Raw genomic sequence first — 18,373 nt, forward strand, 5'->3', positions numbered from 1 at the left:
GGTGCCAGACTCAGTTACGGCACATTCTACACGGTCAGTGGGACCTTCGCGGGCAGCCTGCTGGGGCGCCTCTGCGGAACAATTGTGCAAGGTGACCACATGGTCTTCTGTCCACACCTTTGTCAAGTACTATGCATTTGACACCTTCGCCTCTCAGGATGCATCCTTCGGGCGTAGGATTCTCCTTTCTACTGAAACACAGGAACGTCCCCGCCCTTAGGGCTACTGCTTTGGGATATCCCAAACATAATAGCTGTGGACCCCATGGACCCCGAAGAAAATAAGAGTTATGGTATAACATACCTTTGTTAACTCTTTTTCTTCGAGATCCATGGGGTCCACAGGATACCCACCCTAGCGCACCTGGTGTTATTGGGTAATTCTTTGTATCTCTGAGTGTTTCCCTCTTCGGTGAGAGATTGGTCTAGAGAACAAGGGTTCTTCTTATCTTTTTTGCCTTCTCCTGGTTGGGCTTTATAACAAACTGCCTGTAGCCAGGGGTGGGGTATATGTGGGGGGGACCTAGAGCATCTTGGGAGCTGAGAGCTTGTATTAACTGTTTGGTGCCTGGATACATCCACATACCCCAACATAATAGCTGTGGACCCCATGGACCAAAGAGTTAACGAAGGTATGTTATACCTTAACTCTTGTTTTTGCACTTACCGGTTAAATCCTTGTCTCTGAATCCATCCCTGGTGCTCCCTGTAGTTCTTGGGGGTTTGTGTTTGTCTGGCAACCACCTGTTCTGTGTGTGTGTGTATGTATCTACCTCCTTCACCTTTGGCTTTGTTAGTGTAAAACTGACGTCAGGATGTAGGGGGTGAGGTATAGAGGAGGAGGAGCCTGTGCTGCAAAGGTCTTTACTATTTACTGCCCAGACTCCTCTTGCATGCCATGGTTTTCAGTGTCCCCCATGGATTCAGAGAAAAGGATTTACCCAGTCAGTACAAAAATCCTGTTTTTAGTTGCAAAAGTAATGGAATAAAGTTGCAGATTAAGCATAATGATGCATGGCAAGGGTCACTCATATCAGGCCTGTCTTTTGCTTGTTTAACCTGGATTGTGTATTTTTCCTCAACTTTGCTAATATTTCCTTCATTGCGGTTTTCACTCAATTTTGTATCTTAGTTCTCTTATAGTTACTAGGTACTTTGGATTCGTGTTTTGTAAGTAGCAAAGTTCATGGCATGCTAAATGGGGTTAATTTGCACGATTTGAGGATAGATGTATGTGGACATATTTGTACATTGAGCATCCCAATGCCTGCAACACAGCACATAGAGCATCCCAGTGACGGCCATACAGTACATTGCTCATCCCAGTGACCACAATGCAGCACAGACAGCATCTAAGTGACTGCCATACAGTAAATTGAGCATTTCTATGCCTTACATACAGTACTTTGAGCATCTCAGTGTTTGCCATATAGTTACCAAAATGCACCACAGTCAGTATTTCATTGTATGCCATTTAATACACTTAGCATCCCCATGCCCTCCATACAGTACATTGAGTATCTCAGTGACCGCCATGAAGTACATTAAGTGTCTTAATGACAGTCAAGCAGTACATTGATTGTCCCAATGACTGCCATACCGCACAGACAGCATCTCAGTTACTGCCATGCAGTACATTGGGCATCACTCTGACAATCTCCCATACCTGTTATACCATCTTTTAATCAGCCATTTATCAAATTAAAAGAACTGTTCTCTGTTAAATCTGGGTAAACATTATACGACATGTGTACCCAGCCGACTCATGATGCGACGGGCGACATATCGTGTGGTCCGTACAAACTACATGATCTGGTGAAAGATCGCACAAAATGTCGTTCACCAGCCACATCTAGTAACATGGGGTCGTTCATCAAATTGACAGATTGAGCATGCATGTAGCTCAATCTGTCGATGTAATGAGTGACCCCGCAGGGTCCAACATAGTAGGTACACATTTGCTGATGTGGACGATATGTCGGCCTGGTCCGCCACATCGGGCGACATATCGTCTAATGTGTACGTACCTTTTGGTATCCCCTTTCCTTTTTTACCCTACATAGTTTGTTACCATGTTTCAATCTCTACCAATGCTGTAGCCATTGCTCCAAACAATAATTTCAGTGGAAAACACAGGTTAAATAACTAATAGCGTTCATTCTAGAACCCTGCACTTGTCACAACCAGTGCAGTTATTCTTTCCGGCCTGGGGTTTTGCTCTCTGCTCTGGTGCTTCTAGCACTATTCTCATGAAGAGATTGTGCTCACCTACTGTAGATGGCAGCATATTCCCATCAGAACGTGGAATCCATTCATATTGTCTCCTGTGCTATGCTCCACTTCCAGCTTCTTTTTGAATCTAGTGCTGCTGGCCTTTTAGCTTTTGAAAACAGGCTGTCATTACAGAGTAGTGTGCTGAGTTTCTGTCTGTCACCCTTGTCACTACGGGAGCTTCTCACTATAGCCCGGGTCAGTCCACAGTAAGTTTGTGAAGCTGTCTACCTTTGAAATGAGCCCGGCCTTTCACATGGCTGACAGGGAGCCCATCAGGCCAGCAGCCACTGGAAAAAAATCGAGAAAGCCCTATGGCCAATGCACCATGGATTTCAATATATAATCTCTCTTGGAAATATATTTTTTTGCAAAACTGTCATTTCTAGGGATAGTTATTAAACTTTGGATTGTCCCTGGAAGTCCCTGTTTTTAATAAAGATGAGCGGGTCCGGTTCTCCGAGAACTGGACCCACCTGAACATAGGGGATCCGAGTCCATCTTGGATTTTTCTGCCTAACTCGGAATCCAAAATGAGGCAAAACGTAATCATCGCGCTGTCCGATACTCGCAGGTTTTCGATTCTATAAAGGTTCCGGTGATCGGCGCAATTTTCACTCCGGTTGTGGAGAGTGTATAGAACAGTCGTGCTCTGTGCTGCTCTGTCTGTGCACGTGTTCTCAACTTCTCAGGGTGCAGTGTTGTCGGGCTGGGGCTGCTGTCACTGTTGTACTGTTAATCAAGGGGCTGGGGCTGCAGTACATAAAGGGGTGCTGCTGTGTTGTCCATAAAGGCACTGGGGTTGCAGTACATAAAGATGTGCTGCTGTGTTGTCCATAAAGGAGCTGGGGCTGCAGTACATAAAGCGGTGTTGCAGTGTTGTCCTGTCCATCAAGGGTCTGGGGCTGCAGTACATAAATGGGTGCTGCTGTGTTGTCCATAAAGGAGCTGGGGCTGCAGTATATAAAGGGGTGCTGCTGTGTTGTCCTGTCCATCAAGGGGCTGGGGCTGCAGTACATAAAGGGGTGCTGCTGTGTTGTCCATAAAGGAGCTGGGGCTGCAATATATAAAGGGGTGCTGCTGTGTTGTCCTGTCCATCAAGGGGCTGGGGCTGCAGTACATAAAGGGGTGCTGCTGTGTTGTCCATAAAGGGGCTGGGGTTGCAGTACATAAAGGGGTGCTGCTGTGTTGTCCTGTCCATCAAGGGGCTGGGGCTGCAGTACATAAAGATGTGCTGCTGTGTTGTCCATAAAGGAGCTGGGGCTGCAGTACATAAAGAGGTGCTGCTGTGTTGTCCTGTCCATCAAGGGGCTGGGCTGCAGTACATAAAGGGGTGCTGCTGTGTTATCCTGTCCATCAAGGCGCTGGGGCTGCAGTACATAAAGGGGTGCTGCTGTGTTGTCCATAAAGGAGCTGGGTCTGCAGTACATAAAGGGGTGCTGCTGTGTTGTCCTGTACATCAAGGGGCCGGGGCTGCAGTACATAAAGATGTGCTGCTGTGTTGTCCATCAAGGAGCTGGGGCTGCAGTACATAAAGAGGTGCTGCAGTGTTGTCCATAATGGAGCTGGGGCTGCAGTACATAAAGGGGTGCTGTGTCATCCAGGGGTGCTCTTCCCCAGTGTGAAAAAACTAAAAGTTCAAAAAAAAATTGTTTTTTTTATCGTGTGTGCTAGCTACGCTATTATTGTTCGGTGACACTACCGGCCAGACCGCAGTTTATCATCCACATATTGTGACACTATAAGTCGTAGCGCAGTGTGTTATTCTTATTCATAAAAAACATTGTGACACTGTAAGTGGTAGAGCAGTGTTTTTCTCTTATTTATAAAAAAATATTGTGGCACTTTAAGTGGTAGCGCATTGTCTTATTCTTCATAAAAATATTGTGACATTAAGTGGTAGCGAAGTGTGTTTTTCTTGTCTTCTTATTCATAAAAAAATATTGTGACACTGTAAGTGGTAGCGCATTGTCTTATTCTTATTCATAAAGATATTGTGCCATTAAATGGTAGCGAAGTGTGTTATTCTTATTCATCCAAAATCTTGTGACACTGTAAGCGCAGTGTGTTCATATTTTCTTCATAAAAAATATTGCGACACTGTAGGTCAGATACCGCAGTGTAATATTTAAAAATGGTACAAATTGACGTGTGTGCTGTGTACCCCACTTAATTCATGTTTGTTGATATGGAGAACGATCAGTTGAGAGGAGAGCAGGAGCCACATACTAGTGCTGGAGCTGCTGCCAGTTCCACCAGTCATGACGATACTAGTCCGTCTACATCATCTACTAAAGCCGATGCCCAAGGGCATACAGGGCTTAAGTCAGGACATCTAAAATCAAAGAACCAATCTTTTATAGTGGTAAAGAAAAAACATCAAAGGGAAAGTTAGCTGCAGAAAGACATACAATTGGCAATATGCCTTTCACCACACAAAGTGGCAAGGAAAGGTTAAGGCCTTGGCCTTTATTTATGACTGGTGGTTCTGCCTCTTTTGATGATGTAAGCCCTTCTCCCTGTAGATGTTTCAAAAAAATTTAAGTCGTTAAGGCACAGGAACCAACTGTGCATTCAGAAATGTCACAAATCCCTGAGGAGAGTCTCATTATGTTGGTGGGTGCCATGTGAGAGCCTGAGCTTTCCAATACTGTACTCAAAGGGGACCCTCCTTCCACAACTTGTGCATCCTCTGCAAATGTGGGAATGAGCAGCACAAGTCAACATGCTGACAGAGAAATTGAGGATGCTTCTGTGGAAGTGCACCAGGATGAGGAGGATATTTGTGTAGCTGACGATAATAAGGATGTTGTTGATGAGGATGTTTGTGTAAATCAGGCCCCAGTGGAAACAGTTGTTGCCCATGGTAAGGAAAAGCCCATTGTCATGCCTGGGCATAAAACAAAAAAATCCACTTATGTGTGGAATCATTTCTACCCAAATCCAGACAACAATTGTCAAGCTATCTGTACCTGTTGTCATGCCAGAGTAAGTAGAGGTAGGGACCCTAACCATCTAGGAACCTCCACCCTGTTGTACCCACTGTCCACAGATATGTGGACAAGTGGAACAGGGCAAACGGAAGATAACATGACTGTAACAGCCCACTGGGTGGGTGTATTGCCTTCAGTGGCACTAACAACAGCAGCACCATCTAAAAAAAAGCAGCTTATTCAGAGGCAGGCTACTCTGTGTATAACCGGTTTCACTAAGAGGCATATACTGCTGACAACCTCTTAGAAAAACTCAGGGAAGTCGTTGCAAAATAGCTTACCCCACTTGGACTCTCCTCTTGATTTGTGATTTCTGACAATGCCACCAATATTGTGAGAGCATTACAGCTGGGTGAATTCCAACACGTGCCATGTTTTGCTCACACTATTAACTTGGTGGTGCAATTTTTTTAATTTAAATGACAGTGCCGTGCAGGAGATGCTCTCTGTGGCCCGCAAAATTTCTGGGCATTTTTGTCATTCAGCAGGTGCATGTAGAAGATTGCAGCACCTGCAAGAAATGTTGAATTTGTCCTGTCACCAGCTGAAGTAAGAGGTAGTTACGAGGTGGAAGTCCACCTTTTATATGCTTGAGCAGATAGAGGAACAGCAAAAAGCCATCCAAAGCTACACAATGAAGTATGACATAGGAAGAGGAGGGGGACTGTATCTTACACAAGCTCAGTGGAAAATACTTTACATTTTGTGCAGAGTACTGAAACTCTTCGAAGGAGTCACCTGTGAAGTGAGTTCAGACACTGCCAGCTTGAGTCAAGTAATTCCCCTCATTAGACTGTTGGAAAAATAGCTTGAGAAACTGAAGGAGGAACTGAAACAAAGCGATTCAACTAAGTATGTCAGACTTGTAGATCAAGTCCTTTATTCGCTTCCCCAAGATCCAAGGGTTGTCAGGATCTTCCAATCGGAGCAATACATTTTAGCGACCGTGCTCGATCCTAGTTTAAGTCTTATACTGTGTCTTTCTTCCCAACGGACATGATCTGAAGAGATGCAAAGAGCTGTTGATAAGCAAATTGTCAGCTCAAGTGGCATGTGATGCAGTGATGGCTCCTTCAGTTTCTCCAGCAAGTCCGGTTGTCAGGAACAAAATACACTTTCCCCAAAAAAAACCCACTGGTGATGCAGATGAGTCAACACAAGCAAGTTATTACATCTGGTCAAGTCTAAAAGAATTGCCTACAAGTAATGAGACGTCTACCTTGACTCCATCTGATACGGTCCCCATTCAAAGAATGGTTGAGGACTATTGTAATGATAGCGTCCAAATAGGCATGACAGACAGTCCATTTCGCTACTGGCAGGAAAAAAAGGCAATTTGGAGGCCCTTGCACAAACTGGCTTTACTTGAGCTGCCCACCCTCAAATGTGTACTCAGGAAGAGTTTTCAGCACAGCCGGGAACCTTGTCAGTGATCAGCGTAGGAGGCTACTTCCTCAAAATGTGGAAAAGATGATGTTCATCAAAATGAACTACAAATTTCACGAGGAAGACCTTTAACGACAATTACATCCAAAAATTACAGAGGCACCTGAGGCTGTAATGGTGGATTCCAGCAGGGACGAATTAATATTGTGTGAAGTAAGATGATGTACACACTGATGAGGGTGAGGAATCGGATGATAGCAACAACATCTTGCCTCAGTAAAGACAGGTTGTGCATGGAGAGATCATTGCCAGCAATGTCAGCTGCCCGTTGGTAGCTTGTTTCGTGGGGGCCCAAACATACCAATCGCTTCAGCCACAATTGGCAGTCCCTGTCGCTGAAGTGATTGGTTTGTTAAACTGTGCATGTCCTGTTTACTATATACAACATAAGGGTGGGTGGAAGGGCCCAAGGACAATTCAATATTGCACCTCTTTTCTTTGCATTATGTGCAGTTTGGGGTATTGCTGCCTGACATTTTGAATTTTATAGTTTATTAAACTGCCATTGTGTCTGTCACTGCAGTGCCACTTTGCGCCATGTTGGAACGCTGAACTGCCACATGTTAGTGCCGCTGTCACTTAGCTTATTCAGCCAGCTAGCTCGATGCAACCTTTTGGCCTAAACTGGACGAAATCAATATTGTGAGCTGTGAGGTGATCAAAATTGACTGGAAATTACTACAGATCCAAAACCAAAACATAAGGGTTGGTGCACATCCCTAGTTTTTAACAGACTACAAGTCCTGCTTCTTAGGTGGTCTGAAAAGATCAGCAAATATCTAATCAGAAAGATTAAAGGATGGTCATGTCTTCATTTTTAAATAGTCAATAGGCAGGCTTGAGATTGGAAGAACTGCAGTGTAATCTACAGTATGTATTTCATATGTGTCCAGTTTTATTAAACATCTAACCTGGAACTGTTATAGACGTTCCAGACTAGCCAATCTTTAAACAATTCTGGGGAAAGACTTACTAAGTAGGAAGAATGAAAGGAATTACCAGAGGGAAAACTATAAAAAGATTTCTTTGTATCCCTTGTAAAATCTTGTCTCATTTAATTAGTTTAGCTGCAAAACTACTTTAGTCTGTATGACCAAAGCAAGTGAGGGATCTTAAATATGCCCAGACAATGCTGTTAATTGAATTCTTTTAATGGTAATAAAATAACGCAAATCAGCCTACAATGAAATTCTTATATTGTGATTACAGGCAGAGGAAATTGCAAAAGAAAATGAGGACAACTCCAAAGCGGAATCAGAGAAGGCTGAGTAAGTAATAAGAAATGCCTGCTATGCCACAATTATTACACTCTATAATAACAGCAATAATGAGAACTATGGAAGCAAACAGCATCTACAACAAAAGGCACCATTTGTTTGACTTTTATTTTTAAACAAAACATCTATATATACAGTCTATGTGTGTATATATATATATATATATATATATATATATATACACAGTGTGTATGTATATATATATCTCTCCAACAACATGAACGGCACCAGGACACAGGTATATTATATAGAAGTTCAACAGTTTCGGAGCTGTCACCCCGTCGTCAGGACCATACGGGACGACAGCTCCGAAACTGTTGAATTTCTCAATACAAATATCTATATAATATATCTGTGTCCTAGTGCCGTTCATGTTGTTGGAGGTATGATACTGGCACAGGACCACGTTGACAGTAACTTGGTCAGAGTGCCGGCAGAATTGTGGATATATATATATATATATATCTTTGATACAAACTCGGCACTCACTTGCTTTTCAAACTGCAACTCGAATGTTGGTTCCAAAATATTGCAATAATTTGTTAAGCTGACCACCACTTCACGGTCATTCCCATCTGGCCAGTCCCTACATTGATTCTCAGATAAATGATCTTGGTCTGCCACCTTTGGCTCAAGCTTGCATACATTTTAAATATGAATATGGGTCCTGGCATAAAGAGACAGGAACACACCCAGGGCTATCAGTTAATAAGCACCTGGAGATAGACAAAAAAAAAGTTTGTCTTCCATTTGAAAAACAGGGTGCCCTAGCAAGTGTAACCACAAAATTTAAATAAATGACAGGCTTAATCCACGGCACTCAACCATCTGGGGTACCCTTGGTATGTGACCACACCATCTACATAAAAAATATCATACAAACTTGGCACTCACTTGCTTTTCAAACTGCAACTCATTTGAAAATAGGGAATGTTGGTTCCAAAATATTGCAATAATTTGTTAAGCTGACCACCGCTTCACGGTCATTCCCATCTGGCCAGTCCCTACACTGATTCTCAGATAAATGATCTTGGTCTGCCACCTTTGGCTCAAGCTTGCATACATTTTAAACATGAATATGGGTCCTGGCTTAAAGAGACCGGACCACACCCAGCCAGACCAAGATTTCTATTCACTGTTAATTTCTGGATATTCTCTCACTTCCCCAATGGTCCACCAATAAAGCAACATTTATATACCTGGCTTTAGGTGGACACATACGGGTGACAGTACATGCTTACCATCTTTCTATCTTCATACCCTCATGGTATATGTTGTGGGTCCGCTCATATCCCATTCAATACTTGTGTACATGGAATACAGAAGCCACCTATCCCCTTACCTTAAGTGAGTGGTATCTTGACTGTGTCATTACAACTCATATATTATTCTGTCACAAACACTGGTTGTACCACTCATATAGCTATGGACTATTACCTTCAACAATATGACTAAGGCATAGGCACTGCTTATAGGTGACACCTGTCCATAATGCTTATGTAGTATATACATATGAGACCTGGCTATGTGCCTTCTCTTTCATCCTTAGTAAGAGATACCAGGCTGTTCAATTTTGATTGTATTCTATAACCTTGATACCGATTATAATCCTCTATGTTGATATGTGTTGATACTAACATATGGTGACCTACATATGCACACTTACACCTAGTGAATCATTACGGATATTTACACAGTGCCCTGTAAATTATTATACTCACCTGGCACCTTTCATTTTGGTCATTATGAATTGATACGGCGGATTTATGTTCCAGTTTTTACTTCAGAGCTTATCTGTTTATTTGTTATATATTGTCTCTTATATGTTCACCTATTGTATTAATTATATACTCCTCTGCTATTATAGCTGAGATATGAGGATCATTGACACCATCTCCTGTATATCGATTGGATATCTCTTTGCTTTTACAGCATATACCATTGGCCACTAGGCATAGCCTAATTACTGTTATCTATAGGCTGCCACGCCTTGTGTACCATTTTCCGAGATACGATGGTCTTAGATACCTTCTCATATATATCGATGAGATATGATGGTCATTGATACCTTCTCACATATATCGATGAGATATTTAGCTTAATTTCTGTTATTTGTTGTCTAGACTTGTTAGTCCTTTTTTACATTTATATACTTAAAAAAAAGTTAAGTTTTATATTACATAGGCAGATACTGTGCCCCAGCAAATAGAGAATACTTCTCTTTCTTTCTCCCATACTGCAGTTTAGATGTCAGTTTGGACACCTCCCTCCCAAATCTAAATCTTTCGGCACATTGTACATCTGCCCCACCTGCAGTGCAGCATGGTTTTACCAAGATGCACAGTTACTTGCTGTTTCTCACTCTATTCCCAAAGCTGAATCAGGCCCTCAGTACTTAGGAAAAAAATCACATGGGGCAGTTAAGTCGCAAAGTCCATGGCGTGCCAAATGCTATTTATTGAGATTTGAGGTTAGGTATATGTGGACACATTGGTAAATCTACCTCTGATCTTTAATAAAATACAATAATAAGGCCAGATAGCCTGCTTTGAGTTCAATTCATTGAAGAGGTTTGAAAGACAGAAAGACCATATTTGTATTGAAGAATTCTACAAGAAATCTCATAGATTTCTGTACTTAAATTACACTTTCTTTAAAAAAGAAAGAGTATAACTGAATTACCATTTATTAACAGTTCAACCTGCGCTTCTCTAGAACATGCGGCTTTTTAATTGTCTCAATGTGTTCTTATGGCTTTAGTTTATCTATGTTTCACAACATGTTGCTACTGCATATTACACCCTCTCTAGACGACACATATTAGTCAATACACTTTGATATTCATTCTTAAGTAAAAATGATATAACACCCATACCCTTGTTTTAGAATATGTATTTAGAGTGTTGTTTTTAAAATTCAATTATTATAAATTAATGTTTCAATATTTAAATCATATTTGTAAAAACAATAAAAAAGAAAATCCAGTGTGATATTTCAGGCTATGCCAGATAACTAGGGATGTGCAGGCTCGGATAGGTTCGAGTTTGCCCGCCAAGTTCGGATTTTTCCCTTCAAAAAACGGGACTCAGAAAGAGGCAAAACGTCATCTTGCATTGACAAACATCATCATTCCTGGACAAAAGTGACAAAAGTCTAGGAATGATGATGTTTGTCCATGCAAGATGACGTTTTGCCTCTTTCTGAGTCCCTTTTGTTGGAGGGAAGAATCCGAACTCTGCGTGCAAACTCGAACCTATCCGAGCCTGCACATCCCTACAGATAACTAATATATAATTTAATAATCTTATGTAACAATATTGTGAAGCATTTTGGGATAGCACTGGGTAGCACTATGTGTGTAGATGAGTAGCTGGCCAGGTCTTCTGGGTGATCAGGGCAACTGTCGGCTGTTTACTGGATGTAATCACTGTCACTTCTTAGCATTGAAGATGGTGAGAAAAAGGACAAAGCTAAAGCGGAGGAACAGTCACAGTTCCTGGAAAGTAAAGAAGGAATGAGAAAGAGGAGGAGACGGGGACAGAAAAAAGAGGAGCCTGAAGCATTTATGGCAAATTTCCTGGCCGGATTGGAGATCTACCAAACCAAAATGCTGGTAAGCGCTTCCAGTGCGCATAAAATAACCTGTACAACTAAAGCATTACACAGTGAAGCATACACACGTACAAAGGATGGAATCAATGAATGGACCAGCTACATGAACAATAATAAAACCTACTTATGCCTTATGGGATTGTCGCCATAGATCTATTCTAAGCATGTTCCAACAAAACTACATTACAACACAGAAGCCAGCAAAGGGAGGGCTTGCGTACCCCCAGTATTCAGTAACCATGTCTGTGTCATTTCTCAGTCATATTGGGAAGAGGGATAACGGGAACACCCCCCAATAATTTTAAAAACTTGGCTTCTTTGTATTAAGATACATATGATAACATATGGCCATATTAATATCAACTCCGCAGCCTACAGTTTTTGCTTATTGGCCACTGAAATATGTTATATGTATCTTATTCTCTTGTATAGTTTGCCCTTTAGTCACTGACACAAAACAGAATGGAGTAGTGCAATCATGTTGGCTGGCAAGGAGACCGCTTGTGTTCCGGCTGCATTAGAGATTACAGTGTTTGCAGCACACAAGATGACTTATTTTGCAATGGAACAATGCTTGCTCTGGATTTGGGTGAATCTGTGTGTCCCTATAGTTATTGATCCATTGTAAATTTATGCTCCAGTCTGTGCACCAGAATCACAATAAATGGATTTTGCTCATGAGATATGTGAGCTAGAAGGTCTGCAGATAAGGCAAGCATGAAGGTAGTGCATATGTAACACACTACAGTACACAACAACCAGCTATACAACACCATATTGTAGGTAAAATTTATGCACATACAAACAGCGTGTACATTGCTTTACTTTGTCAGCATATATAAAAGCTACGTTAAGGCCGTTGAAGAGCTTTATTTGGAGAAAATAGGAAATGTCTGATGGAGGGGGCAGGATCCTAGCAGAGACCAGACACTTTTTCCTATTTACATTACATGAATGGTAGAATCACAACATGCAATGACAGCATAAAAGCTATTTAACAGCCCTTTGGGCCATTAATTAAATTGTGGTTTCTGCACAATGTAGTTGAAATGTTGCAAAAACACAGTAAATTGAAATGACCCATCCTGTCACAAATGACTTTATTATGTCTCTTGTGAGGAACAAAAAAAAAAGTCAAGATAAAGATTTCATTTCAACTTATAGATTTCTTCTGAAGTGAAGTATTGAATCTTCAAACCAAATGACCGTAGGCAGCAAATAATCAGATGTCTCTACAGAGGTTACAGTAAAATAAACTCTTTATACCAAAATATGGATCCAAGACATTGTATCTGTTTTAATCTTTTGTTTTTTTTTCCCTCTCTTCTCAGAATTATCTGGCCAGAAATTTCTACAATCTACGATTCCTTGCTCTGTTCGTTGCGTTTGCCATTAACTTCATTCTCTTGTTCTATAAGGTAATACTTTTTATTTGAGACAGTTCCTTGTGCTATATAATAAAGTGGTCTTTAGTCATAGTACTTTGGGAACAGAACCTTTTCTTATATCACTGAATGTATTGTCCTCTTGTGAGGAAAGACTCCCTTTGAAGGCAGACGTGTCAGTGTCTCTTCTCATGACAAGCTTTCATCGTCTGTATCGTACTGCAGCTCAACTGTGCTATATTCTGCCTCCGTCAGCCTGTACGCTACTCATTATGTCGCTCTGCTTCCGTCTTGTTTGGTAGGAAGGTTAAACGTGAAAAAGAGAGAATGTATTTGTAGTGGCAGCATACTGGAGTTTGTATTAAGCCTTTTCTCTGTATCCCCAGAAATGAATTAGTACGTGGAAATGAGGATATATTAGAACTAGAAACTCTTCATTCAGCTAATTAGATTGTGGCAATGTGTAAGCAATGTGAATGTGTCATTAGCCTTGATACGCACTACTTCCGTATGACGAGCATAGCACATTCAGCATTGCAAGCACTTTGAGCAATATTGGAATTGGTTCTTAGTCATTTGTTATAAGGTATCATCATACCATGCTGTATTTTCTTAGGTAACTGAGGAACCTTCCAGTGAAGATACAGATAGTGAATCAAACCTATGGGACACGTTTCAAGATGATGAGGAGGATACAGAGGAAGGAGCAGTTTATTTTGTCTTGCAAGAAAACACTGGCTACATGGCTCCAACCTTACGCATCTTGGCCATTATTCACACCATCATCTCTTTCCTCTGTGTTATTGGATACTACTGTCTGAAGGTACGTGGACAGAATGGAACATGCATACAGTACTTGATGATGGAAATCTTAGCTGTATTGTGAATACTATTGCTTACTATACAGTTGCACCTCACTCTAGTTCAAGCCTGTCCTTTGAACCATCATTCAAACTTTATACTTCACAAACGGTTGTAAGCAGTTGAGCAGGGATGGGGAACCTTTTTTCTGCCGATTTGCCATTTTGATATATATAACATTATTTGCAGGCTATGTCCCCTCCATGTGACGTCACACATGGCGAGGCCACAATTGCCGGTGATTACAGCAATGCCCAGAGCATCCTGTGGATGCTGCAGGGAGCTGGAAGGACATCGGTGTGACTGTCTGAAGTGTCCTAAGGACACTCCCGGCGGCACTGCTGCATAGATTCTGGCTGCAGGATGCCATTCTAGGCACCCTGCTAGCCAGATGAGGCTAACAGAAAAATCTCCGGGGGCCAGACCAAATGATTTTGCAGGCCTTATACGGCTCCTGGGCCTGAGGTTCCCCATCCCTGCAGTAGAGTATCCTAACCCACCATATAATTTCACACAGACACCTCTGACACCATGGGAGGAATTAAATTAGCCGTGGTAATTTACCACGGGCTAATTGATCCCCTGGGGATGTCCAATTAGCCCTGAAGTCAGCTCTCATCACTGCACTTAATGCACACCTGAAAAGATATACGTGATAATTTGTATTAGTATTTGTATACGTGATAATCATGTGCAAACAGTGGGTTAACACACACATCCGGGAACTTTTCCTGATTTGTATGTGTTAACACCCGATAACAGATAATTTATCAGGCAAGAAAAAAGGGCTGTAATTAAATATCCCCGGGTGTTAAACTGAGGCTACCACCCTTTTTAACCCCCGATAAAATATTGGGGCTAATTGAATTCCCCCCTATATAGATAAACTACAATTCCTAAATGAAGACAACCATGGAAATGTTAACTGCTAACCTGCAAAATAGATGAGCTAAACCGCTGGATCACAGGATGTACAATTCAAACAAAGCCAAACAGCAGACTGGTTATCCCTGATCAGTATGCACCACTCATTCCATAGTGCCAGAGTATGGTTACCACCCCTGCAGCTTACCTGACCAATCCACACAGAAGAGAGAATAAAATATCCTTTTGGGATTCAGGGGTTGCTAAGCAATGCCTATTGTTTTTCTAATTGCTTTTGCAAGCAGCCAGCAAATGTTTTGTCAAAAGCAGTTGATGCACTTCATATGATCTGTCCGTGCTGCAATCTTAGGCATTGTATTAATTTTACTTTATGGTCAGGGCTTCCATTAGTTATCTTGAGCCATCAGCCTAAAAGTATGAAAATATTGCAAGCATAGGATAATCAAAAACAGATGCTGCGCACACAGAATAGGAATGTCGTGACCAAGCGGACCAGTAAGAAGTAATTGGTCCACACACTCACTTTTATATGGCTGAGTTGGGGTCCTGCCACCCGCACCACAATTTTCCATTTCGTACCCACCCCACTCTCGGCAACCCTGCTCATGGTCACAGCATCCTTTTGCTGTCTTTTTAGCAGCACTTTCAACTTACACAAATGGACAAATACCCCTGTAGCAGTCAAAGATCCTATTTCTTCCTGCTAGTCACTGGCAAGTGATTACTGGTTATAGTAGGATGGCATAGCACATGTCAGTGGTAGTGGGCAGGTGAGAAGTGTTACAGGGGAGGAGCAGAGCCAGTTGAAGGGGGACACAGGGGACATGTTTGCCTGGGCCCTCTTTCTCTCAGGGATCCCCAGCTTTGATTACAGCTGCAGTGCAAAAGTGCACCGCAAGCTATAGAAAAGGAGATGGAGGGCGGAGACTGAGCAGAGTGTGGGTCTACACGGCACTGTGCAGTAAGACAGTGCTAGCAGCTGCATGGGAGAGTGGAGGTAGGAGCAGCTGCAGACAATCAGTGTGCCAAGTGATGATGTGAGGTAAGAGGGGGAACACTATCAATAGTATAAGTATGCGACTATATGCAGAGGCGTTAGTTCATTACTAGGAGTCTGGAGGCGAGATAGTTGTTGGTGCCCCCCCTGCTCGCATTCGCAACCAACACCCCAGTCCCAGCAGCACTATCACACACTCCCCCTAAGCAACATTCACTACCAACCACCCAGTCACACCTTCTTCTCCCACTGCATTCAGTTCCAACATTCGTTCACACAATCCCCCCTGCTTTCACTGCCAACACCAACAAAAAAAACACCTCCCTGTAGTTAATTCCGTCACCCCAGCAGCACCCAGACACACACCCTCCCCTGCATTCACTATTAACAACCTAGCAACACACACATACACACACTCTCCCCTGCTTGAACAGCTAACATCCCAGCAGAACCCACACACTCTCCCTCCATTCACTGCCAACAGAACAGTAGTATCCAGACACACAACCCCAACCCCAATGCATTCACTTCAAACAACCCACCAGTACCCAGACACACTCTCCTCCCCCTGCATACACTGCCAACACCCCAGCAGCACCCAGACAAACACTCACCCCTCCCTACTACATTCACTTCAAACAACCCACCAGTACCCAGACACACTCTCCTCCCCCTGCATACACTTCCAACACCCCAGCAGCACCTAGACAAACACTCATCCCTCCCCACTACATTCACTTCAAACAACCCACCAGTACCCAGACACACTATCTTCCCCCTGCAAACACTGCCAACACCCCAGCAGTACCTAGACACACACCCTCCCCCCTGCATTCACTGTTAACAACCTAGCAGCACACACAGGCACACACTCTCCCCTAATTGAACTAACACTCCAGCAGAACCCACACACTTTCCTTCCCTGCATTCACTGCCAACACCCCAGCAGCACCCAGACACACACTCCTCCACCAATTAACTACCAACACCCCAGCACACAAATATTACCTGTTGCTGATCAAGGTCTTCCATTCTGCTCCCACAGCAACAGCAGAGACAGAAAGTCCCACATGTGTGCGATGGAAAATGCAACAAGGGGGGGTGGGGCATGCTCTCCAGCCACTGCCCTGTCCCTTTTATGTACATAGGTGCGGTTTCCTTGCTAGAGACCCATCCTTAGACACCTGACTCCAGGGTGGGGGCTTTGGGAGAGGGAGGAATGTGAAACATGCCCCCTGGGCTCCCTGCTTATTCTTGCCCTGGGGTGCATAAAGCAGTACTTGGAACAATGGAGGAGGTCAGTGTGCCCCCTTCAGGACTGGTGCCTGGAGGCGTTCGCCTTCCATTGTCTTCTGCATTTACACAACTGACTATATGTATGTGTATATGTTTATGACTGTTTGTGATAGTATGTATGTATATATATATATGTGTGTGTGTGTGTGACTGTATATGTGTATGTATATATGAAGTGTGTGACTATATATGTATGCATGCACATTTCCCCAACCATCACAATTTGGCTGGGATAGTCCTATTTTTTGGGTACTGTCCAATCTGTGAGTTGGGGCAAAGGTTGGGAAGTAATGCTCCCACCTGCTGAGCGAGTGAGGCTGCAATTGGGGAAGCAATGTGCATGCACATCTTTTGACACCTATACCTACAACTTTGTTTTCATTATAAATTACACCCAGTGAGTCCAAACCAGATAGGTCAAACATAGTGGGGCTGATTCTGTGCAAGATGCTACTGTGACCACATTAGCGTCTTTTGCCGTAGTCGCGTCTGCGACTTTATGCTAATGCTAGTATCAGCCCTTCCCCTGGTGTACAGCCGTGCGTATGACTGCACAAGGGCTGGCACTCCCAATTTTAGTGGCTGCAGTCACAACCATCAATCTCACCATCGAAACTTGCACCAGCCCCATGCCAGGTGCAGAATCACTGTCATTATATGGTCTCCAGCATATGTGATTAAGTGTTGAGTCCAAAACCACTACTGTGACACTCACATAACATGTCCATGAGATGCCCAAAGACACCCAATTCATTCCGGAGGCTGTGCGGCTCAGTAGGTCCTGTGGCTCAGTGTACACACCGTGGGACGCATGCACTGCGCAACTTTTTATGGATGTAGGTGCATGCGTAGTCAGAAGAAATAAAAAGCCAGCGCCATTGCATCCAACTCAGAATCAGTCCCTGTATTTGTAGATCTGTAGGACAGAGTAGATCATTATCTATGTATGAAGAACAGCGAGCACAAGCATATAACAAAGAGAAGGTTTCATTATAATGGCTCATAGTGATAGGGTACACACTAAACAGATATATCTGCAGATCCCCCGTGGCTGCCGCTGCATGTGTACAGGCGGACTGCAGAACGTCTGTACCAAGGCCAGGTTATAGGCAGGGCGACAGGTGTGTGTGTGTGTATATATATATCTCCAAAACCAGCATATGGCGGCATTCCTTGAAAGAAAGGTCAAGCCTGGTCCATTCTTTCCTGCATGGAGTGCTGTTGTATGCTAATATATGTGTGTGTGTATGTATGTATGTATATATATATATATATATATATATGGTATATACACACACATCAGGCAGCTAGCCCAATGTCTGAGTGTGTGTATATATATATATATATACTG

At 42.9% G+C, this 18,373-nt stretch overlaps 1 protein-coding gene across 1 annotated transcript in view; it reads left to right on the plus strand.

Annotated features, from left to right (window-relative positions):
- Nucleotides 1–18,373, plus strand: part of RYR3 (ryanodine receptor 3) — a 763,398-nt gene that overhangs the window by 698,300 nt on the left and 46,725 nt on the right. Inside the window, exons 89-92 of the mRNA XM_088456566.1 lie at nt 7,919–7,977; nt 11,428–11,599; nt 12,930–13,016; nt 13,600–13,806. Of these exons, the coding sequence (XP_088312692.1) occupies nt 7,919–7,977; nt 11,428–11,599; nt 12,930–13,016; nt 13,600–13,806 (525 nt within the window). The remainder of the gene's footprint in view (nt 1–7,918; nt 7,978–11,427; nt 11,600–12,929; nt 13,017–13,599; nt 13,807–18,373) is intronic.

Source organism: Taudactylus pleione, unplaced genomic scaffold (assembly GCF_031769625.1).
Source record: "Taudactylus pleione unplaced genomic scaffold, aTauple2 ptg000707l, whole genome shotgun sequence".
Taxonomy (NCBI): Eukaryota; Metazoa; Chordata; class Amphibia; order Anura; family Myobatrachidae; genus Taudactylus; species Taudactylus pleione.